The sequence below is a fragment of the Carcharodon carcharias genome, chromosome 12, assembly GCF_017639515.1.
Source record: "Carcharodon carcharias isolate sCarCar2 chromosome 12, sCarCar2.pri, whole genome shotgun sequence".
In the NCBI taxonomy this organism is placed as follows: Eukaryota; Metazoa; Chordata; class Chondrichthyes; order Lamniformes; family Lamnidae; genus Carcharodon; species Carcharodon carcharias.
The window spans coordinates 108406248-108432319 of NC_054478.1; the positions used below are offsets into that span (position 1 = coordinate 108406248).

Genomic DNA, 26072 nt, shown 5'->3' on the forward strand with positions numbered 1-26072 from the left:
AGTTCGACATTAAGGACTTAAGTTTTAGGTCCTGCTGGGGCTGGGGTCAGAGATGAGTGGGAGCTAAAAGTATCGCCACCAGTCAGTGTGTTGGTTCCCCAGCTCCACCTTGCCCTGGCCATCTCTATGGAGGCAGATTTGGTGGGGGGGGGCAGTGGGCAGGGATATGCGGGGGTTGGTTGTGCAGCAGGGCCACTTGTATGTGGCAGGTAGCTGACACAGTTTGTTAAGGACCACTTGAGGCCAAAAGGAGGCTGACTGGGACTCTCCAGTTGACCTCAAGGTTCCCACAGGCTGATGGGGAAATTTTGGATGCCTCTAGGTGGCCTCCTGGCAGGCCGAGTCTCTTCCTGCTTGCCTGGGTACAGGAGCAGTCACTGGCCACCCTGTAGAGGGGTTACACGTGTCCCCAGTCCCCCAGTGGTGGCCTGGCTGCAAAACCCATTTTTTAATTTAAATTTTAAAGTCGGAGAGAGATCATTTCCATTTTGAAGCTGCTTCTCCCTTCTCAGCTGACTCATAGCCTGCTGCTCCTTTTAAGCTGGAAGGCATTTGATTGGCCCACCCACTGTCCTTAATTGGATGGCAAACATACCCTCACGCCATTAATTGGCCACCCCGAGGAAAATCACAAATGAGTGACTGTTTCCCCAAACGGTGCAGGGTTTGGTCCCTTATTTCACCCTAACAGTGGGATTCAGAAGCCCTCAGGGAAAATCTTGCCCTAAATTCATGATTTCCCTGAGTTTTTAGCCTGTTTAATTTGAATATACACTAGCACCTCCAATACCCACCTTGCCAATTATATATCTTCCCAATTATCTGCCAGAACCGCCATGTGACAAATCCTTGCAAGATATAATTTATTACATAGCCTACAACATCATTCTCCTCCTGTTTGATATAAATAAAATTCACAGCACACGTTGGATTGTGTTCAACTATTGTGTCTGTCGTCACACTCTACCTCGATGGCGCCGTGCCAGAAGTGAAAGGCCAAAATGTGAGTTATCCTGAGTATTCACCAATTACCATGACCACTAGGGATGCTTCCCCATTGTGGCAGGTAGAGGAGGTTCTACCTAGTGTGGCTACCAGTGAGTTATATCTATTTCCGTCAAATGCTTTCAACCATTAGAATAAATTTTGAATAATTCTCAGCCCAATACTGTCGAACTGCCAGTCCAACTTGTTGTTCAGTGTAACGTTAAATGTATATATTTTTTCAAAGTTTTATCTTTAGAATCATGAAACTATAAGTATTCACAGCCCAGAAGGAAACAAATCAGAAAGTTGAACTCTGGTCTGGAATTCCTTCCCTAAGCCTTTCTGTCTCTTCTCTCTCCTCCTTTAACAGCCTCTTTTGAGTCTACATTTGAGGTTAACCTGTCCTAATGTATCCTTCTTGGTCTTGGCGTCAATGTTCATCTAACAATGCTCCTGTGAAACTCCTTGCGCAGAATTTCCTGCCTACCGGGCGGGCAGGCTCGACCCAATCACTGGTGGGCGAGGCGCCAATCCCTGCCGGAGAAGCGGGCCCCACCGCCATTTTAAGTGGGCGGGCCAATTAAGAACCGCCCAGCATGACGTCCGTAGGGAAGCGCTATGTGCTTCCTGTGTGGATGGGGTGATTCCCCAAATGCGAGAGTGCGCTCTTTTGCGCATGCACATGAAACAGCGCACATCTCCCCGAGGCTAAGTGCAGCCTCAGGGAGATTGCTGACAGTTGCAAAAACATTAAAAATAGAAGAAAAAATCCTTAACATGTCCCCCTCATGTGACAATGTCACATGAGATGGGACATGTTCATAAATTACACTAAACTTTATTAAATCCCTACATGAAACCTCATCCTGCTGGTGGATGAGGTTTCATGTTTTTTCTATTTGCCACTGGGGCTCCTGGCCTGCCCACCAACCTTAAGGTTGGATGGGCAGGTCCTTTAATTGTTCTAATGATCCTGTTAATGGCCTCAATTAGCCATTAACACGTCGGCGGGCACGCAGCTGATTTTGCTGCGGCCCCGCCCCCTGCTAGCCGACAGAAAAATTCAGCCGCTTGGGACAATTTACTGGGACAATTAAAAGACCTATATAAATATGAGTTGTTATTGTTGTTTTTTATTGTGTTCAGTGAGCACACTGAGTTCGGTAAGTGCAAGAGAAGTTGCTTTTTTAACCTTTACAATCATGGAGCCATAAACATTTACAGCCCAGAAGGAGACTGTCAAGCCCTCATGTCTGTGCCAGTTCTTGCGATGTACAATTAACTCTACTTCTCCATTCCCCTTTATAACTCCATATCCTCCTCCAGCTTTAATGTCTGTGCCCCTGTGATAACGCAATCCATACTTTTCACAAGTGCTCCCACAAACCCAATTTATCAGCATTCACTACATCTGGACAAGTTGGGCGCAAACCAAGGAAAATCTTCTCTCTTTTTGTTGTTTCAGCTATAGAGTTCGATATTGTTAAAATAGTGATGTAATCAAATTTTCATTTATTTTTGCTGGTATTGTATGAAAAAACAATCTGGGCAATTTGCAGTCATTTTTACTTCAGGACTTCCACCCAACTTTTTTTTTTCTGTGTTTTCTGATGCAATGATACTGAAACTCTTCCAGTGCAAAATTCTAACATTAAGTTGGCAATCAGATGTGTTTGTTAAAATTTACAACTTTATCCACCAGAAATAAGTCTCTTGACCTACCAAATATCACAGTTCTCATTCCATACAGAAAGCTACCAACAGAAAATAGTTGGCTAGTTAGTTTATTGAAAAATCATGATGGCAGCAGGTGCCAAATTGTGATAATGATACAAATAAAACAAGTAATCATAATTCATAACATAGCTATAGACAATCATTAAAATAAAATAACATATTAAATAGTAAAAGGATCGCACAATTACGAACGTTTCAGTATACAAATAGTTACAATACGTTGCAAATTCCAGGTCACCTTAATTTACAGAATAAAAATGAAAGGCCTGTGTTCTGTGTTAAAGTCCAAAGATCATATGTTGCTAAATTGAATTAATTAAATTTCAGTCACTTCATACTATTTATGAGTTGTATAAAGTAGGGGATTGGGCTGCTTCATTGTCAATTAATTCTATATCTTATTCGTGGAATGGTGTCTTTTCTCCTTAATTCCATCGCACATTAACTTTTGTGTGGTTCTGGCAAGAGATGGGGCACTGGGAGGTGGGATTCAAGAGTTTTTTTTTAGTTAAGTCCAGACAGAGATTTTTCTGCCTTTCATCAAGGGAGCGCATGGCAATATAATGCCATGCAGCGCAGAAATCATATGCAACAAGTAAATTAAAAGTCCTGATGAAGAGATTTATGTAATAGCAGATATATTTCTGGGTCCAAAAAAATCTCTCTAGAAAATAAGGCCCATAGAGTGTTCAAATGTTGCTGAGGATTGTTGTAAGCATACTTGCAACGTGTGATAAAGAATCTGAGGTGAATGATTTGTTTTTAGAAAAATAATCTTAAATTGGAACAAGTTGGCCTAACACCCAGGAAGTGCTGACACCTGTGATTGCCGGACAGTCCTGCAAGCTCTAAGATATGCTTCTGGTAAACGGTGCTGAGGTACAGAACTCAGAGGGGAGCTCATTTGAGAGGTTGAATGGTCTACTCCTGTTGCTATGTTTTTAAGATCTGGGTAATGCAGTTAAATAATTGTATAAATAATTGAGGTCTACGATAGGAAATGCTAGTCCGAATCTTTGCAGGAAACACTCATTAGTTGGCTGCTATAATTATTTATAATAGAAAAGCAAGATTGTGAAATGCATTCATTTACAAATCTGGGTTCTTTCAATGTTACAAGCAGTACGTTTACTAATGCTGGTCTAAACAAGCCTTAATTCTACAGCTTTCTGAATCCTATAGCCACACTGGAAGATTGCATCATGTCTATAATATATGGATTCATGCCCTCTAACTAAAGTGGTACCTCTTTACATGGTGCCAAGAACATTTTGTGCTGAAATGTCAGATTGCAAATTGGCAAAAGGATTTACTGATTTTCTGCCTGTCAGATATCAAAGGCAGAGTTTATCAGCGTCTGGGAAATAGCCATCCAATTTTTAGCTCTAGTTCAGGATCTTTTAAGGTGAATTGTCTCTCCAATGGTTGCTGTGTCTTTAATTCTTTCTCTAGATGAGAACAGGTAGGTACTTTCATGAAGTACATTTTCACTGTTATTGTATTGTGCGGTAAAACTTTGCAATATTGAGAAACCTCAAAGGCCTGAAAGTTCAGCATAACTTTAAGGTCATCATCAAAAGAACAAAGGAGGAGGTTAAGAGAATTTTTGTTTTTCTACATAAAGGATTTGTTGGGACGTGAAACGTGCTGTCATAAATACTGGCAAACATTGAACTCAGAATTTCTTTTAAGGGAAATAGAGAAACATTTTAGGCAGAATTTTCCCCCTGTCGGGGGGGGGGGCGTTCAGGAGCAGGCGCGTGCAGGCGCGCCTCCCATCAGTGCCCCCATTTGGGGTGCACCGCCATTTTACGTGGCCGGGCCAATGCGCTCCCTGTGCAGGCAGGAGGGGGATTCCCTAAGATGGGAGTGCGCTCTTTCATGCATGCGAGTGAAAGAGTGCACTCATCTCCCTGAGGTTAAGTGCTGCCTCAGGGACATTGGCACCAAATTCTCAAATGTTGAATATAGAAAAATAAAATTTCCCTGACATGTCCCCTCAAGTGACACTGTCACATGAGTTGGGACATGTCCATCACTTTTAATTAAACTTTTAAAAATTTTTTAAAACCTACATGAAACCTCATCCCGCCCATGGATGAGGTTTTATGCTTTTCCTGAAGCCTGCCAGGTCTCCCAGCCTGCCCACCAACCTTAAGGTTGGACGGGCAGGTCCATTAACTAGTTGAATTAGTTTTTAAATGGCCTCATTTGGCCGTTGACAGGTAGCTTGTGCACAGCTGATTCAACAGCGCACCCGCCAACCTGAAAATGGAAATGAGCGGGGTGACGTTGGGAGTTCTGCCTGACGTCATCCTGCATCATTTTACACATCGGCGAGTGGGGGCCCCCACTCGCCGACCTCAATATCCTACCCTTTGTAAAAAAGGACAAAACTTATAAGTGTTGGAAAAATATGAGGAAATGGTCCACCTGGATACAGGTGCAATAGGCTAAACAACCTTCTTCTACTGTAAAATGTTGATTTACAAAGCCTCCAGTCATGTCTAGTGTTGGAAAATCAACACATCTCACAAAACCATATTATAGTTGAGCTTAAATTTTAATATCTTTCAGATGTTATTTATTTCATGATTGAAGAATGGCCTTTCCACTGACAGTCACCATTTTGTATGCTATTTTTTTATTCATTCATGGGATGTGGGTGCCGCTGGCAAGGCCAGCATTTATTGCCCATCCCTTATTGCCCTTGTTTATAGGCATTTAAGAGTCAACCACACTGATGTGGGTCTGGAATCACATGTAGGCCAGACCAGGTAAGGACAGCAGATTTCCCTTCCTCATGGGCATTAATGAACCAGATGGGTTTTTCTGACAATTGGCGATGGTTTCATGGTCATCATAGTCCATTGACAATACCACTATGCCCCTTGTGTACTTTAGTTCTGACCAATAGACAGTGGAGTACTGTTGGCAAAAGATTTCCCTCTATGTTAGCTAATATACATTTTTCATATTAAAGAAATTTAATCCTTCCTAAGCAGTAATGGATGAAAAAGTGTGGTTATGATGGCATGAAAGCAGGGCTCTTGTGGAGATTATTTTTGACAGGTTACACCTTCAACTTTATTGAATTATTTGTTGTTTAGCTTAGAGATTAAATGGAAATAAAGAGCAAAGCTAACTATTTTCTTTTAGCACGAGCAACAGAAAATGCTTCAGTCAGACATCATTTATACATGAAGATGTATAATCAGCATATTCTCTCAGTCCAATTGGACCCGCTGAAGCAACCTCTAGCACATACAGTTTTCTTTACTCATTCACAGGATGTGGGCATCGCTGGCTAGACCAGCATTTATCGCCCATCCCTAATTGCCCTTGAGAAGGTTGGGCAGAATTTTGCCCTAAGTGGGTGGGTGGGCCTCACCAGCTCGGTGGTGGGCGGGCAGCCGACCCCCGCCACCAAAACGGGGCCTGCCGCCATTTTGAGTGGGTGGGCCAATTAAGGCCTGCCCAGTGGCCTGCCCGACAGGAAGTGCCATGCGCTTTCTGTGTGTGTGTGTGTGTGTGTGTGTGTGTGTGGGGGGGGGGGTGGGGGGGGGAGGGAATCCCCATCTGTCAAAGTGTGCTCTTTAGCGCATGTGTGTGAAAGATCACACTTCTCCCTGAGGTAAAATGCTATCTCAGGGAGTTTACTGACAGGTAAGAAAAGTCAAAAAATAGAGAAATATTAAAATTATTAACATGTCCCCCTCATGTGACAATGTCACACGAGATGGGACATGTTAATAAGAAACACATAAAGTTTATTAAATTTTTAAAAAATGGACATGAAACTTCAACCCACCAGTGGATAAAGTTTCATGAATAATCTGGAGCCCGCTGGGGCTCCTGGCCTGCCCGCCAGCCTTAAGGTTAATTTTAACAAGGTTAATTAGCCAGTCAGGGGCCTTAATTGGCCATTGACAGGTCGACGGGTGGACAGCTGATTTCGCTGTCCGCCCACCTTCCTGAAGATTTAAATGGAATGGGATGATGTCGGGGGTTCCTCCCGACATCATTCCGGGTCATTTTCCCCTCAGCGAGCGGGCCCCCAAATCGCCGAGGGAAAAATCCTTCTGGTAGTATTTAGTATTATAACAGAAAATGCTGGAAATTCTCAACATCTATGGAGAGAGAAATGGAGTTAATGGACTGGATTTTTGCAGAGTTGAGGAGACTCTGTGGACCTTTAAAAATGGAGGGTGGGACCCAATTTCTGCACTCCCAACCTGGCTGGCTCCATTACGGGGATAGGCATCTCCTAGCTGCCCACAGTTTTCATAGAGTTAGGCCAGCTTTTCAAGGCCTCATAGTTCATAGCCCCTCAGAGGTGTCATGAGTAATAGTATGGATAAGAGAACCTTTTGAAAGTTAAAGTCAAAAGGTCTTACCCATGCCCCTAGCCAACCTATGCCCTTCCACCCACCCCCACATCCCCTCATACCCTCCATGCCAAGCTATGCTCCTCCATTCACCCCCAATGGCCCCTCATACCATGCATACCAACCTATGGCACTTCCAAGCCCATTCACCCAGTATATATTCTGTACAGAATCAATGAATCCTATAGTGACAATGGCATTGTGGAAAAGCTTCAAAACAATAGTCAGTGATTCATAACTTTCTTAAAATAATTGTTTTTACTACAGACCTATAAAAGTGCCAATCATCCAGACCTTTAAACCCCAGAATGAAAATCCCACCTTTGTAGGCACTTTCTCCCAAAATGGGCCCACTGAGCCAGGAAATTTCCTTACACCCACTAGCTGCCCCGGGATGAAAATCCAGCTCGATATTTCAGATCTGTGGCCTTTCATAAGAACTCAACCTTATTGCATACAACTTTACCTTCAAATACCCAAGGTTGTATGCATATGCTAACCTGATGAACAGTTTGGAATCATTAAAAGCAGAAGTATATTTATTCTACAACCTTCAGTTTGCAATGAATATCACTTTTGAGTTTCTTTTTTGAGCATCTTTCACTCATTGCTACAAAAATGGTTATAGAAAGGCTGCCACATTTGCAAAGTCCAAAATCCAACAGGGAACAGTTTAGAACAAAAAAAAAAATACCTGGAAAAACTCTGACAGCATCTGCAGGTCTGACAGCATCTGCGGAAAGGGATACAGTTGACGTTTCGAGTCTGTATTTCTTCCATAGTTGGACAGCAGGTGAACTTCTGGCTCTGATGCTGACATTTGATTTGAACTGATGAAAATTCATTTACCAAAAATAACAAGTATTGTCTCCTCGGTGGTGAGCGGAAGAAAGGGTTTTCTGTTTTAAAAACCAAAGGTTTCATGTTCGGGGATCTCTGAAAAAACAGACTGATTGTTTTGGTTATGCAAAGAGTAGTATTTATACAACAAATGCAATTTGCAGACAGTTCTAATATGTTCCTTTTATAACATTGCAGCATCATGGATCGGGAGGTTGCATTGATGTCAGAAATGGATAAAGTCAAAAAGGAAGCCAGTAAGTAATAGACAACATTTTCTTTATCAGAGCTGATTGCCATTTGCAACTTGACATCAGCTGTATCGCCTTTAAGAAGTTCAGTATTCAAGTGATAAAAACAGAAAATGCTGGAAAAACTCAGCATGTCTGGCAGCATCTGTGGAGAGAGAAACAGAGTTAACGTTTCAAGTCCATATAGCTCTTCTACAGACTCTTATGACATGCAGATAAGTGTGAAGGACTGCAACTTGGGAGAAACAACATCGGGAGGTAGTGAGTGAACGGAACCATTTTGAGGGGTGCATGAACAAAGGGACTTGGACGTGCATATTCTCAAATCTTGACAAGGCAGTTAAGAAAATGTATGGATTATTTGGCTTGTAATTAGGAGCATTGAATACAGAACAAGGAAGTCATGCAAAACCCGTATGGATTTCAGGTTAGATGCCAGCTGCAATATGGTGTATGATTCTGGACACCACCCTAAAAGAAGGATGTCAAAGCCTTGCAGCAGAGGGTAATGGAAAAGATTTGCCAGGAGGATACCAAGGATGAAAGGATTTAGTTATTTATGTAGAGTGATTGAAGAATGTGGGGTTATTCTTCTTAGAGTACAGAAAGTTAGGGGGAGGTCTAATAGAGGTATTCAAAATTATGAGGGGACGTAATAGAGCAAGTAGAGAGAAACTATTTTCCCTGGCAAGTGGATCGGTAACCAGGGGTCATAGGTTTAAAATAATTGAAGGGGAAATGAGGATAAATTTCTTCACACAGAGGGTTAAGATCTGGAACACACTACTGAAAAGGTGGTGGAATCAGATTCCATAGGAACTTTTAAAAGGCAATTAGACTTATACTTGAGGGCCAATTTGTATGATTATGGGGAAAGACCTGCATTGTAAGTCAAAATTGGACACCTCTTTCAAAGAATTGGCACAGATGTGACAGACTGAATCGACTCCTTCTGCATTGTAAGGTTCTATGATGCTAGCGGTAGTGTCTTGTCAGTCTTTTTATAGATGGAAGACTCAATATACCTGTTAAAGGTAGTTACTTTTCGTAATAAACTCATTTTCAGGTTTATTAATAAAGGTCACCTCTCTTAAATGCGTCAAGGAATATTTTTTTAATGGAAAGAAAAATAAAGAAGCAATGACTTTCCATTATTCTGCCTGATTCTGTTGGATAAGGAGGATTTTTTTGTTGGTAATTATGCAAATGAGTTTTAGCAGAAACTAGAAACCTAACCAGTGTGATTTGATGCCCAATTCCCACTTGTGCCCAAATTATAAACTCTACCCATTTTCTGGAAACACTAGGTATAAGTTCATCAGTGCCTGGTTTCTAGTATATGTGAACCAGGAGGCACGGGGCCTATAATTGGGCTTTATTACTATTCACTGGGTGAACTGCCATGTCTCCACTGGTAGCTTGCCTATTTGAAGTAAGCATCTTGTTCCTAAGTCCTGAGACAGATCTTGTGGAGTGGTAATGGGAGGACACAATTCATACACTGTAGAGGCAAGGAGTATCCCAGCCCTTCCTTTTTCCACAACAGTGGGTTTCTTAATTTTTTTAAAAAAATAGTTATTTTTTTGCTGTTGGTTGTCATAAGAATCCAGAGTGAGGTTGGCAGTCTCCTGCTCTGCTATTCAGAAGCAAGAGGGCTAAAGCAGGCATCAGGAACAGCTGACACATCTGAACATTGGGTTAGATGTCTTTCAGGTGTCTTTTGGGAGCGACATTGTCAGTCTCTGAAATTGACCCTTGCCATGCCATAGAACAGTTGCAATGAGGTGCGGTTTCTACCCCTTTATGTTTCCTGTGTACATTTGGATGTTAAACATAATATGGTACATCAGAAATTTTAAGAGAGAGGGGCTGCTATATCACCATGATGTTAAACTACACAGAATGCAATGCAGAAATGGATTTACTGGGACATTTTGTACCTCAGCACTTTCACACTCATTGGCTTGTCAAGCGTTTTAAAGAGTTGCTTATTTAGGGCAGATGAATCCCTCTTTCATTAGATTTGCTTTTTTAACCAAGTGGACAAATAATCATTCCAGCTGCTTGATGAGGTACTGCTGCAGAAACACATTGGCGCCACCATGCTGTGTCCTTAGTTGACCTGACTCCGTTTTTACAGTTCTCTGGCACCACTGTCCACATTTTTCTCAGCCTTCCATGCCTTCTGGCAATAAATCTTATTTTCCTTTAAATAGATTTTGCACAAACCTTATTAGCTGCATCTGTCTCATGTGGCCAGTTTGGTTTAATCTCCTCTGTTTGAACACAAAAAAAGCTGTGTTCCTTAGTAAAAAAACATCCCATTTAGCAGTTCAAATGTACATAAGATGTTATGTTCTGTTGAATAGCAAGGCGTTACATAAAAGCAAACTAAGTAACTGCCACTTGAGATCAGCATTGTATTTTATAACACGTCACATTCAAATCTGCTTTTGCCCTAGCTATATATGGATGCTATGCCCTCTGAAGCACTGCTTATGTAGTGCTTTTCACAAAGCGCCTTACAGCCAATGAAGCACTTTCAAAGTGAAAACAGAAAGTGCTGGAAATACTCAGTTGGTCTGGCAGCATCTGTAGGGGGAAGCAGAGTTAATGTTTAGCGTCGAATATGACTTCTTCAGAACTGAAGGAGGGTAGGATTATTTAAACTTCTATTCTTTCATGAGATGTGGGGATCGCTGCATGGCCAGCAATTTGTTGCCCATCCCTAATTGACCTAGAACTGAGCGGCTTGTAAGGCTATTTCAGAGGGGAGTTAAGAATCAACCAGTTGTTGTGGGTCTGGAGTCACATGTAGGCCAGACCAGATAAGGATGGCAGATTTCCTCTTATTAGTGAACCAGGTGGATTTTTACGACAACTGATGATAGTTGTCACTCTCACCATTGGTGAGACGAGCTTTAAATTCCAGATTTACTAATTGAATTTAAATTCCACCAACTGCCATGGTGGGATTTGAACCGTATTCCCCAGAGCATTATCTCAGGCCCCTGGATTAATAGTCTGTTGACATTACCACTAGGTCACCATCTCCCCAAAATGTGATGCATTATAAATGAAAGCAAAACACTGCAGTTGCTGGAAATCTGAAATAAAAACAGAAGATGCTGGAAAACCTCAGCAGGTTCGGTAGCATCTGTGGAGAGAGAGACAGGGTTAACGTTTCGAGTCCATATGACTCTTCTTCAGAGCTAAAGGGCAGGATTTTTAACTCACGGGCGGGCCCGGGAGTGGCTGCGAAACTGAACACTGCCTATGATCAGGCCTTGAGTGCGATTTCATGCATGAATCGCATGCTGCAGCACTCAGCAATGCCGGGGTGGGGGCAGGAGGATGCCAAACGTGGAAGTTTGCACATGGGTATGGGTGGGCGTACTGAAAGCTCCCTGATGGCACAGAGCTGACTCAGGGAGCTGAAGATTTATAACATTACAAATAAAGATTTAAAAAAATAAGGTAAACATGTCTTCTCATGTGACCCTGTCACAATAGCAGGGACATGTCACAAATGAGATTCAAACATTTTTATTTTATTTGTAATCCCTGTTGGAAACCTCATCCCGCCCTTGGATGAGGCTTTATTATAAATCCAAAGGCTTCCTGGCCAATTCGCCTGCTTGCCAACTGTAAGGTTGGACGGGCAGCGAAAAATTGCATTTAATTATTACTTTAATGGCCTTAATAGGCTTGTTAATTGTCGACGGGTGCGCTGCTGACTCCCGCGCGTGCCCGCTGACCGAAATATCATGCGAGTGCGCGATGATGTCAGGACGCTTGCCCAACGTCATCGCGCGTCATTTTATGCTCGAGTGTTTTGGGAGCACACCCACACACCAAGTGAAAAACCCTGGCCAAAGAGAAGTAGAAATGTGAAAGATTTTACACTGTTTAAGAGGGGGGGTGGGGGCGGAGCAGGTTAAGCAGATAGAAGCTCAGGGATTGGTGGGATTAAGGAGAGATTGACAAAGATGTTATGGACACAAGAAAAAGGGAGTGTGAATGGTAGTGGTAAGGACTAAAGAAGGTGCTGATAGTGGCAGAGTGTGTTAATAGCAGAACAAGGGTGAGTGCTGATGTATTATAGGCTGTCCAAAGGAGAGGTGGGGAAATGAACATAAGGAGAAGTCTGGAATAGGGTGGAGGGCAGGAGAGATTTTGTCCAGAGTATAGATGCGAGAATAATGAACATCTCTGTCTGAAAGCAAAAACATGAAAAATAAGATTCCCATGGCAAATAAACAAAATCAAAAGGGTGGACAGAGTTCATGGTCCGAAATTGTTGAACTCAATGTTGAATCCAGAGGCTGCAAAGTGCCTAACTAGCTTGCTTTGAGCTTCACTAGAAAACTGCAGCAGGCCGAGGGCAGTGATCGTAAAAGCAAGGTGGTGAATTAAGATGGCAAGCAGAGGTGGTGGCACAATGGGATATAGTCAGGAGGGAGTTTCCCTGGGCGTCCATAACATCGACTCCAGACCGCATGAAGTCTCATGGCATCAGGTCAAACATGGGCAAGGAAACCTCCTGCTGATTATCACATACCACCCTCCCTCAGCTGATGAATCAGTACTCCTCCATGTTGAACACCACTTGGAGGAAGCACTGAGGGCAGCAAGGCCACAGAATGTACTCTGGGTGGGGAACTTCAATATCCATCACAAAGAGCGGCTCAGCAGCACCACTACTGATTGAGCTGGCCGAGTCCTAAAGGACATAGCTGCTAGACTGGGTCTGTGACAGGTGGTGAAGGAACCAACAAGAGGGAAAAACATACTTGACCTCATCCTCACCAATCTGCTTGCTGCATGACAGCCCATGACAGTATCTGTAAGAGTGACCACCACACAGCCCTGTGGAGACGAAGTCCCATCTTAACATTGAGGATACCCGTGGGATAGATTTTGAACAGACTTGGCAACTCAAGACTGGGCAAATATGAGGCACTGTGGACCATCAGCAGAAGCGGAATTGTATACAGCCACAATCTGTAACCTCATGGCTCGGCCTATCCCTCACTCTACCATCGCCACCAAGCCAGGGGATTAACCCTGGTTCAATGAAGAGTGCAGGAGGGCAGACCAAAAGCAGCACCAGGCATACCTAAAAATGAGGTGTCAACCTGGTGAAGCTACAACACAGGACCACTTGCATGCCAAACAGCATAAGCTTCAAGAGATAGAGTCAAGCAATTTTATAGTCACCAGATCAGATCTAAGCTCTGCGGTCCTGCCACATCCAGTCATGAATGGTGGTGGACAATTAAACAACTCACTGAAGGAGGAGGCTCAACAAATATCCCCATCCTCAATGATGGGGAAAGCCCAGCACATCAGTACAAAAGACTGAAGCATTCACAACAATCGTCAGCCAGATGTGCTGAGTGTATGATCTGTCTCGGCCTCCTCCAGAGGTCCCCAGCATTACAGATGCCAATTCAATTCACTCTTCATGATATCAAGAAATGGCTGAAGGCATTATATACTGCAAAGGCTATGGGCCCCGACAATATTCCGCAATAATACTGAAGACTTGTGCTCCAAAACCAGCTGTACCCATAGCCAAGCTGTTCCACTTCAGCTCCAACACTGGCATCTACCTGGCTATGTGGAAAATTATCCAGGTTTGTCCTGTACACAAAAAGCACGACAAATCCAACCCAGCCAATTACCGACCCATCAGTCTACTCTTCATCATCAGTAAAATGATGGAAGGGGTCATCAACAGTGCTATCAAGTACATTTGCTCAGCAATAATCTGCTCACTGATGCTCAGTTTAAGTTTCACCAGGGCCATTCAGCTACTGACCTGATTACAGCCTTGGTTCAAACATGGATATAAAAGCTGAACTCAAAAGGTGAGGTGAGAATGATTCCGCTTGACATCAAGGCAGCATTTGACCGAATGTGACATCAAGGAGCCCTAACAAAACTGGAGTCAATGGAAATTGGGGGAAAACTCTCCACTGGTTGGAGTCATACCTAGCACAAAGGAAGATGGTTGTGGTTATTGGAGGTCAATCATCTCTGTTCCAGTGCAGGAGTTCCTCAGGTAGTGTCCTAGGTCTAACCATCTTCAGCTGCTTCATCAATGACCTTCCTTGCATCATATGGTCAGAAGTAGAGATGTTCGCTGATGATTGCACAATGTTCAGTACCATTCATGACTCTTCAGATACTGAAGCAGTCGATGTCCAAATGCAGCAAGTACTGGGCAATATCCAGGCTTAGGCTGACAAGTAACATTCACGCCACACAAATACTAGGTCACCACCATCTCTAACATAGAGAATCTAGCCATCACCCCTTGACATTCAATGGCATTACCACCACTGAATCCACCACTATCAATATCCTAGGGATTACCATTGACCAGAAACTGAACTGGACTAGCCATATACATACTGTGGCTACAAGAGCAGGCCAGAGGCTAGAAATCCTGCAGTGAGCAACTCACATCCTGACTCCCCAAAGCCTGTCCACCATCTACAAGGCACAAATCAGGTGTGTGATGGAATACTCTCCACTTGCCTGGATGAGTGCAGCTCCAACAACACTCAAGCTTGACACCATCAAAGACAAAGCAGCCGGCTTAATTGGCACCCCATCCACAAACCTTCACTCCCTCCACCACCGACACACAATGGCAGCAGTGTGTACCATCTGCAAGATGCACTACAGGAATTCACCAAGGCTCCTTAGACAGTACCTTCCAAACCCATGACACCTACCATCTAGGAGGACAAGGGCAGCAGACACATGGGAACACCACCACCTGGAGGTTTCCCTCCCCAATCACCATCCTGACTTGGAAATATAACACTGTTCCCTCACTGTCGCTGGGTCAATATCATGTAACTCCCTCCATAACAGCCCTGTGGTTGTACCTACACCACATGGATTGCAGCGGTTCAAGAAGGCAGCTCACCACCAGCTTCTCAAAGGCAATTAGGGATGGGCAATAAATGCTGGCCTAGCCAGTGACACTCACATCCCATGAATGAATTAATATAAAAAGCACTGGAAGATTGGGGTCATGCTTGCAGACTGAGTGGAAGTGCTGTGTAAAGGATTCACCCGAGTTGCATTTGGTCTCCCCAGTGTAGAGGAGATCAAATTGTGAGCACTGAATACAGCATACCGAATTGAAAGAAGTGCAAATGAATTGTTGCTTTACCTGGAAGGAATATTTGGGGCCTAGGGTGGTGAGGAGAGAAGAGGTAAAAGGGCAGGTGTTACACCTCCTGCAATTGCATGGGAAGGTGGACAAGGTATTGTGGATGACTGAAGGGTCGATGAAGATGACACGGACAGAATGGTCCCTTTGGAATGCTGACAGGATAGAGGAGGGGATGATGTATATGTTGGTGGTGGAAATGGAGGAGGATGATCCTTTGAATTTGGAGGCTGGTGGGGTGGAAAGTGAGGGCAAGGGGAACTCTATCATGGTTCTGGGAGGGAGGGGAGAGGGTGACAGCAGAAGTACGGGGAATGGGTCAGACATGGTTGGGGTGGAATCCTTAGTTGAGGGACAAGGAAGACATGTCAGAAGTGCAGTTTTGGAAGGCTGCATCATCAGAACAGATGCAATGGTATCTGGCAGAAACTGCGGGAATGGAATGGAGTCCTTACAGGAAGCAGGGTGTGAGGAAATATAGTTGCGGTAGCCATGGGAGTTGATGGTCTTGTAATGACTATTAGTAGACAGCCTATCCCCAGAAATGGAGGTAGAGAAGTCGAGGAAGGGAAGTGTCAAAGACAGACCATGTAAAGGTGAGAGAAAGATAGGAAGTGGAGGCAGAGTTGTTGAAGTTTTCCAATTCTGGGTGAGAGTAGGGATTGGGATTGATATACTCAATGTATTGGAAAAAGAGTTGGTGAAGGGGGTCTGAGTAGGTCTAGAATAAGGAAAGCTCCACATGCCCCACAGGAAGATAGACATAACTAGGACCCATGTGGGTATCCAGAGTAACATATTTTACTTGGAGGAAGTGAGACAAGTTATAGGAGAAATTATTCAGTGAGAGAACAAGTTCAGCTAGACAGAGGAAGGTGGGGGTTGTTTGGGCCTCTGTTCAAGGAAGAAGCGGAAGCCCTCAGACTGTCCTGTTGGGGAATGGAGGTTTAGTGAAACTGGACATCCATAGTGAGGATCAAGAAATTTGGGCCAGGAAATTGGGGATTGTTGAAATGACATAGGGTGCCAGAGAAGGCATGGATGTTGGTGGGGGAGATACTGAACAAGGGAAAAATAAAAATTCAGTGAGGAAAGAACAGGCTAAAATGATGGGACTACCAGAACAAACCTGTTTGTGGATTTTGGGAAGTGGGTAGAAGCAGGCTGTGCAAGGTTGGGGAACTATGAGGTTAGAGGCTGTGGAGGAAAGATCACTAGAGGAGATGAGATCACTGACAGTCCTGAAAACAATGTTCAGTAGTGGGGTCATGATCTGGGGGAGGTAAGAAGAAGTGTCTGAGAGTTGGTGCTCATCCTCTGCAAGGTAGAGGTTTGTACGCCAGTCAACAACAGTACCACCCTTGTCAGCGGGTTTGATAACGATATTGGGATTAGACCCGAGAGCACATTTGAAGTGTGGTCACCCTGTTATAGTACAGGAAACATGGCAGCCAATTTGTGCATAGCAGGCTCCTAAAAAAAAAGCACTGTGATAATGAAGATAATCTGTTTGGATAATGTTGACTGAAGGATAATAATTGGTCAGAACACAAGGGATAACTCCTTTACTCTCCATCAAAATAGTGCCACTTCAGAGCACAATTGAAGCCTCAGTTTAACCAGAAGATTCCACCCAATGAGTAGACTCTAAAAGAATACACAATCAAGCAGAACAGTTATATTTTGTCAACTGCATCAAGGAAAGTTTGAACATGTGTTTGATCAAGATAGCTTTCAATGCAAGATTGTTTGAGATTGTTACGGTGTGGAGAGAGGCCATCCAGCCCATCATGTCCGTGCTGGCCAAAAAGATAGAAAAGAAACTAGCCGCTCATTTTAATCCCACTTTCCAGGACCTGGCCTGTAGTATTGCAGGTTACAGCACTTCAGATGCAGGTCCAGGTACCTTTTAAATGAGTTGAGCATTTCAGCCTCAACCACCAACTTAGGCAGTGAATTCCACCCTCTGGGTAAAAAGGTTATTCCTCATGTACCCTCTAATCTTTTTACCAATCGCCTTAAATCCATGCCTCCTGGAAATTGACCCCGCAGCTGGGGGGAAAAAGTCTTTACTGTATACTCTATCTAGCCCCCTCATAATTTTGTATACCTCAATTTGGTCACCCCTTAGCCTCCTCTGTTCTAAGGAAAACTGTTCTAGCCTATCCAATCTCTCCTTATAGCTTCAATTTTCAAGCCCTGGCAACATTCCTGTATATCTTCTCTGCACTCCCTCCAGAGCAATTATGTCCTTCCTGTAATGGCCCCTGTACTACTTAACATTGTAAGTGGTTTAGTCTTCGTAGCTGCTGCTCCTATCCCTTTCAAAACTGCAGTTAGAATTACCGCTTGATAAAACCACCCTTGCCACTTCTGCCCTTGCTAACTAGAATCCCATCTCCAGCTGCCCGCTTTTCACCTTCTCCAGCACACAGTCTTTCTTCCCAGATTCATTGGTCCCAAAATTCTCCATTTGAATCCCTCCATTCCTCCATGTGCATCCTGCCAGTCCGTTTCCCAAAGCAACAAAACAGCCCTAACTAAAGTCGTGATCAACATTCTATGGATCTATGACCATGGTGCGGTGTCTTTTTTTTCCCTTTGTTAACTTCTCTGTACCTTTGATACAGTCAAGTACACCATCATTCTCTTATGCCTCTTGTCCATCTTTCTTCCTTAGTTCTGCCCTTATACATTTGATCAAGTATCACTAACAATGGTTTCTTTCCATCCTTGCATGTCACCTGTGGAATCACCCACTGATCCATCCTTGATCCTTCCTGTTTCTCAACTACCTGCTGCACCTTGGCAATATCATCTACAGCCGCAGGGCCAGCTTCTATGCACTGATGAAACAAAGCTCCACCATTTTTTATTTATTCATTCACAGATTGTGGGTGTTGTTGACTAGGCTGGTATTTATTGTCCATCCTGAATTGCCCTTGAGAAGGTGGTGAGCTGCTGCCTTGAACTGCTGCAGTCCATGTGGTGTAGGTACACCCACAGTGCTGTCATTGTACATCGGTGGTGGAGGGAGTGAACGTTCAAGATGATGAATAGGGTGTCAATCAAGTGGGCAGCTTGTCCTGGATGGTATCAACTTCTTGAGTGTTGTTGGAGCTGCACTCATCCAGGCAAGTGCAGAGTATTCCATCACACTCCTGACTTGTCCCTTGTAGATGGTAGACAGGCTTTGGGGAGTCAGGAGGTGAGTTACTCACTGCAGAATTCCCAATCTCTGCCTGTGCTTATAGCTTATATGGCAGGTTAAATTCAGTTTCTGGTCAATGGTAACCCCCAAGGGGTTGATAGTGGGGAATTCAGTGATGGTAATACCATTGAATGACAAGGGGACGTGGTTAGATTATCTCTTGTTGGAAATGGCTAATGCTTGGCACTTGTGAATGTTACTTGCCACTGATCAGCCCAAGCCCGAATGTTGTCCAGGTCTTGCTGCGTATGGACGTGCACTGCTTCAGTGTCTGATTGGTTGGAAATGGTGCTGAACAACATGCAATCATCAGCGAACATCCCCACTTCTGACCTTATGATGGAGGGAAGGTCATTGATGAAGCAGCAAAAGATGGCTGGGCCTGGGACACTACCCTGAGGAGCTCCTGCAGCAGTGTCCCTGGACTAAGATGATTGACCTCCAGCAACCACAACTATCTTCCTTTGTGCTGGTCTTGAAACTAACCAGTGAAGAGTTTTCCCCAGATTTCCACTGAACTTCAGTTTTGCTAGGGCTCCTTGATGTCATGCTTGATCCAATGCTGCCATGATGATAAGGGCAGTGACTCTCAGCTCACCTTTTGAGTTCAGCTCTTTTGTCCATCTTTGGATGATGGCTGTAATGAGGTCAGGAGCTGAGTGACCCTGGTGGAACCCAAACTGAGCATCAGCGAGCAGGTTATTGCTGAGTGTCACCTGATAGCACTGCCAGCGACACCCTTGCATCACTTTGCTGATAATCAAGAGTAGACTGATGGTGTGGTAATTGGGCAGGTTGGATTTGTCCTGCTTCTTGTAGACAGGATATACCTGGGCAATTTTCCACATTGCTGGGTAGGTTACCTCCCTTGAGCTCTGCACTTCAACTATACCCTCTGACTGCTTACACAGCACTCAATCTTTAATAAGCTATAATTTTATGCAGCTAATTAAAAAAGGAAAAAAAATAAAAACTTGTATTTAAATCAGACTTTCATGATATCAGGACATTTGTAAAATTTTGTTCCTCCTCAGTACTGAGTTATCAATTGTTATGATATTTGCTATTGATCAGCTGAATATGAGATCTGTGATCTAAACAACATACAAACTTACAAAAGTCACATGGAGAAGGTGTAACAATTCTTCCACTATAACTAAGTTGATATTAGGACATGTTCGGAGTAGTCATTGGGATTACAGGCTACTTCCAGTACAGACGGTGCCCCATACTGGGAAAAGCGCTAGTGCAGGAATGTCATGTAGGCATCAGGAGTGTCCCAACTGGCAAGATTGTGAAGTCAAAGAATCATTCCAGCTGATTTGACATGCGCTTATAAAACTTGAACCATGGGGTCTGCTGAACACGTGCAAATTACAAAAGCACATACGTTCAACTGTAAGAGGGACTCACCCCCACATGCCCAATTTAAAAGATCAGCCATCTAACTTGCAGGTAAGGTGATTTAGACCAACGTCTGCAATCACCAAGTTTGTGGAAGTACTCTGCAGCATTTCTTTTTCGAAGTCTTGTGGTGACTTCCTAGATTTGACAGAGAGTGTTGCTGCAGCCATGCAGGGACGGCAGAGAATTTGGTTACTGTCCACACAAAGGCTACAATGAGGGCTACAATGGTGCTGCCTCTGGGTCTGAAACAAGGGGAGATGGAGCAGGGGCTGTGGAGAAGGGAAGCGCTCTGAGGAGGGGGGAGGAGGAAGAAGAAGAGGAGACGGAGGAAGCAATCCAGAACGCCATCACTCCAGACAAGCTGTCCATGAGCACCTAGTCAGTCTCCAGTTCTTTAATCCGGCATTCTTTCACCACTTCTGTCGAAGGGTCATGAGGACTCGAAACGTCAACTCTTTTCTTCTCTGCTGATGCTGCCAGACCTGCTGAGTTTTTCCAGGTAATTCTGTTTTTGTTTTTGTTTTGGATTTCCAGCGTCCGCAGTTTTTTTGTTTTTATTTATTCTTTCACCACCACTGCTCTCACCTTTCCATTCATCTGCAACGTTCCATCACAATATCCTTGTGGCTAAAATCTTGCAATAAAAGACAACAACAAAAAGCTTACCATAACATCTTTATCAAACAACACATCCAATTATAAAAGCAAAAATGAACCAATCACTCTTGTGCATTCCCTTAGTGCCTATATGACAGTACCCTTGCCTTGCCTCATGCTCCTACGTGGTGCTACCTGAGTAGCTGCAGTATGGTTGGCGGAAGGCAGCTGACTTTTCCTGGGAGAGATAGCAGGTGGCTTTGCACGATGCCCTCAAGCAGTTCTGAGCCTTGAAGGCCCAGCTTCAACTTGCCTCCTCAGCATGGGCAGCAGCAATCTGGGCTGGCTGGCTGTGAGACAACAGCAAGGTGGAGCGATGGGAGAGTTGATGCTGTCATTTTGAGGCAGAACACCAGGTTAGTGCTCCACAGAGCCATTGCCACTCCCATAAGATGGTGCCTGAGCAACCCTGGTAATCTGCTAAAGCATAGTTTGCTGGACTTCTGTCAGAGCCTGCATGCCCCTTTGAGCACTGACACCTGCAGCTACGCTGGCAGAAATCTGAGCCTGCATGGATCTCATGACTTTGTTGGACCTTCCACTGTAGCACCAAAATATTAGACAGCTTTTGTTTTTCTTCAATGGATTCTGAAACATTGGCCATCAGTCACTGCAGCATGGTTGAGTCTCCAAGTGCTGTTGGCCACCATTTCTGTGCTGCGAAGGATGGGGTTCGAGCTCTCACTCATGTTCTGTGCCACATTGGAGTCTAACTCCGTCCTGCTCTTTGACAGTAACAAAAGACTGTCTGGCAGGCTTGCCAATGCATCAAGCATCATAGTGTGCATGTCCATCAACATTGTTCTGGATGTCACCCCATCAAAGTCCACATCTGAGTCTGATGTAGCAGAACGCGTCTGTGATCTCTATTTCCAGTGAGCTGCACACAAGCTGTCCTTTTCCTTTGGATAGCTGCAGCCAGTCATGCCCAGTGACTCACCACATGCAGATTCAGACTCAATACTAGAATCTAAAGTGCACACAGTGCCAATGTCTGGAGGCTGGAGGCTGCAATCAAATGACAATGCTCCTTCATCAGTGGTGTGGTGTTACTCATTACCTTTTTCCTGAGGCTGCAGTGACTGTCCAGGCAGCTGTTCTTGGGTGTCCAAATTCAGAAAATCAGAAGAGGAAGTTTGGATGAGGGAAGGCCAGTTGGGGTGGGAAGTAAGAGGTCCATGATCAGCAGCTTCTCATCATGCCAGCTCGTAGGATGAGGGTGAGGTGATAGTTGAGAAAGGACACAAGGCAGTAACCTACTGTCATCCTCTCTGTTGTTTTTCTCCCCGTTATCTAGTGTCACTCGACCATACACAAATGTGCTCAAGAGGCCAATTCAAAAACCTGCTTATAAGCTGCATATACTGCTCTGAAGCAGTGGCTAAGACTGACCCAGGACTGATTCTTCCCTCAATTGCTGTGGGCAACATCTGGCCTCCACTTGCCAACAACGATAGCTTGTTTTCATAAAGTACCAAAACGTAGTAAAATATCCCAAGGGGCTTTACAGGAGCATTCTCGACATAATGAGATTCTGGGGCAGATGATCAAAATCTTGATCGAAGAGTTAGATTTTAAGGAGTGCCTTAATGGGAGCAAGAGAGATAAGGAGATGGAGCAGTGAAGGGTGTCAATTCCAGAGCTTAGGATGAGAATTTTAAAACTGATTCAAACCAGAGATGCCATGATACTGTACATTAAGGGATATACAAATGTTCTAAACATTTAATAAGCTATTACAGTTTTACAAATAAATTAAATTACAGCAATCAGTTTTACTAAATATTAGCTTGAATAGTGTACTAAAATAATTATTATCATAAATGTGAGGACTTTTAAAGACCTTGCTCCCTGTGGCCTTTTTAGTTTGCATCTCCTTTTAACCTTTGCTCCATTGAAACAAACCCTAGGATTGCTCATGAACAATGTTCCCTCTAAGTTGCACAGCCGTGCAGCAACCTGAGAGTCCCAGCCCAGGTGGGCCCCTTTGAGCTACTGTGCCTGTATGTTGCACGAAAAATACTTTGAAGGGCTTGTACACTTTAAAAAATTGCCCGCGCAATAAGTATAACTTCAACTGATATGAAAAAGTATTAGCAGGAGCATTGCTTATAACATTGTTTCCCATCCCTGGTGAATTGACATTGTTCATTTTCTCTAGTTTTAATATAAAGGGATGCCCAAGACTTCACACAACATTCTACTTGTGGTCTAACAATTACCAAGCATGAATGTATCATTTACTTTATGTAATAAACATATCTGTGGGAATTTTAAAACCCATGTGAGACTGTAGCTGGCTGTCCAGGAGCTACAATAGGAAGCCCAGTAGAATTTAATTCTCAGGCCACATTTACATGTTGTTCACTGAGGTTCCAGCCAAAATAACCAGCAAGTCACTTGGAAACAGTGGAAATTGGGCCCATGGCAAGTGTGAGGACAGAGTGGAGGGCGGGGATTACCGAGGTCCACGGGCTGTCAGTGGTTCAGCTGGTGGTGCAGGTGAAGGGAGTAAGGGCAGGGGAGGCCTACTTTACCTTTGAGAGACCAGAAGGAAGGAGGAGAAGGGAGGGAGAGAACTAGGAGGTCTGGCAGGTTAGAAGATATGGGAGGCAGTGAGTTACCACAGTGAATATTTTTAAAAAGCTATTACTGTGGACATTTTCAAGGAAAGAGCTTTTAAACCTCAACAGAGTGTGAGAATACTAGTGAGCTAAGGGAATCTTAAATCTCTTTCTAAAAATCTCTTTCTATATAATCTAATTTTGCATAGATTTAACATTTAATTGAAAGTGCTGTTTAAATTCTAAGTTTCATCCAAGGGCCTAGCAGGGAAATAAAAGCTTTCCATTGGCAGCAGCTGAAATAGTTGATTAAGGGAACTAGCTTGAACTGGCTTGTTCTTTACCTGGGCTCAGTCCCTTTGTTTCAGAACATATAAATTCACATCTTCTTAGTGTGACCAGCACTGAGTGCGTCTTTAACTGAGTGTGAGAGTTTGATGAGCTGAGGGAGTTCAGTGAAGAGGGGAGGGAGGTACCACCTTTGTTTTTTTCTATCTAACTTTTTACCCTGCAGGAATTGGTTCTTGCTCAACTACAAGGGAAGAAGCTGGTTGCTTGGTGAGAATCTGGTAAGTGGATAAGCCTATTCTATCCCTAAGGTTCAAAATAGTACAGAAATTTGTGATAAGACTAATGAAATACATAAAAGAAAATAAATAGTTGAATAAAACAATTAAGTAATTAATTAAAGCGCATAAGGATGGCAGGACAGGTGATGTTTCATGGCTGCAGCATATGGCAGTTTCTGGATGCCAGTGTGATCCAGGGCAAACACATCTGTAGTAAGCGTCTGCACCTTGAAGATCTTTAGCTCAGAGTATTGAGATGGAGGCTGAGCTGCAGACACTGTGTCACACCGGGAAGTGGTGGGGGGGGTGGGGGGGGGGCGTGGTGGGGTGGGGGGCAGAGTTACCTAGGTGCATTGTACAGTGGTACAGGAGGCAGTCGCACCCCTCAGGATAGGGTCTTCTAATTTGGAAGGTGGTCAGGGACAGGAGGCTGTGGCTGCCAGTGAGGCAGGTGAGAAGACCCAGAGTGCAGGTTTGCAGGGGACTCAGTCTTTGCAATTGTCCAATAGGTTTTAGGTTCTTGGATAGGAGTGGGGGCTGCAGGGCAGATGAGCAAACTGACTATGGCACTTTGGCACAGGAATCTATTGAAGTGGGGGGAGCAAAAAGGAATGTCGTGGATTAGGGGACAATATAGTGAGGAGAATTCACCCTGTTCTCTGTAGCAAAGAGCGAGAGTCCAGACGGTTGTGTTGCCTGGCTGGTGCCAGGGTTTGGGACATTTGCTCAGGGCTGGAAAGGAACTTGCAGTGGGAGGGGAAGGATCGAGTTATCATGGTCCATGTAGTTACCAATGACATAGGCAGGGCAAGGAAGAATGTTCTGCAAGGCAGTATGAGGAGCTAGACACCAAATTAAGAAACAGAACCTCAAAGATAATAATCACTGGATTATTACCCGAGCTACTTGCAGATTGGCATAGGGCAAATAAGATTAGAAAAATAAATGTGTGGCTCAAAGACTGGTGTGGGAGAAGCGGGTTCAGTTTTGTCGGGCACTGGCACCAGTCCTGGGGAAAGTGGGGGATGTACCATTGGGACAGTCTACACCTAAACCATTCCAAGACTGATGTTCTAGCGAGCCACATAGCAAGGGAAGTAGAAGGCTTTAAATTAAATAGTGGGGGAAGGGGATCAAATTTGGGAAATGTGGTAAAGCAAAGAGTAGAGACAAGGCAAGAGAGAAAGATACTAATATGGGAAAAGATAAACAGAATATGACAGGAAGGGACAGAGAGTACAAATCTAAGCGTAATTTGGCAGATAAGGCCAGACATTACAAAACTAATAAAAGGACAAAATTAAAAGCTCTGGGTGTAACTTTACAGCCCCTCCCGCCGATGGGATTTTCCATTCCCGCTGAAGACAATGGAGCTTTGAATGGCTCGCCACATTTTACGGCCCGCTCCCATTGCAACGGGCCATAAAATTCCACACTCTGTATCTAAATGCCCATAGCATTTGAAACAAAACAGATAAACTGATAGTGCAAATAGCAAAAGATGAGTACGATCTGATAGCCATTACAGAGACATAGCTGCAGGATGACACAGATTGGAACTTGAATGTTGGATGTTGTGACATTTAGGAAGGATAGGAAGCTAGGAAAAGGTGGAAGGGTGGCTCTGTTAATTAGTGATGGTATTAACACTTTAGAGATGGTTGACCTAAGTGCAGGAAACTAGGATGTAGAAGCAGTTTGGGTTGAGATGAGAAGCGATAAAAGCAAAGAGTCACTTGTGGGTGTGGTGTACTGGTCCCCTAATTGTAACTACACAGAAAGACAGAATATAAAGGAAGAGATAATGGGAGCTTGTAAGACAGGCACAGTGAGAATCATGGGGATTTTAATCTACAGATAGACTGGAAAAATCAGATGGGCAAAGGTAGCCTAGATGAGCTCATAGAATGTTTTTGGGATAATTTCTCGGAACAGCATGTTCTGGAGCCAACCAGAGAGCAGGCTATACTAGACCTGGGACTGTGCAATGAGATGGAATTAATTGATCACCTTATAGTGAAGGTAGCCCTAGGTAGCGGCAATCATAATATGATTGAATTTTACATTCAGTTTGAGAGAGAGAAGAGTGGGTCCAAGACTAGCATTTTAAACTTAAATAAGGGCAATTAAGAGGGCATGAAAGCAGAGCTAGCTAAAGTGAAGTGGCAAATGAGGTTAAGGGATAGGTCCATGGGGCGGAATGTTTAGTCCGGTGGGAAGGCACCAGCATCATCTGCTCTCGCATGATATTTCGGTCAGCGGATGCGCA

At 43.9% G+C, this 26072-nt stretch overlaps 1 protein-coding gene across 3 annotated transcripts in view; it reads left to right on the plus strand.

Moving 5' to 3' along the window:
• LOC121285011 (SPATS2-like protein) overlaps positions 1-26072 on the plus strand; it is a 229792-nt gene that overhangs the window by 162440 nt on the left and 41280 nt on the right. For all 3 annotated transcript variants that reach the window (XM_041201083.1, XM_041201084.1, XM_041201085.1), the window contains exon 8: positions 8151-8209. In XM_041201083.1, coding sequence (XP_041057017.1) covers positions 8151-8209 — 59 coding nt within the window. The remainder of the gene's footprint in view (positions 1-8150; positions 8210-26072) is intronic.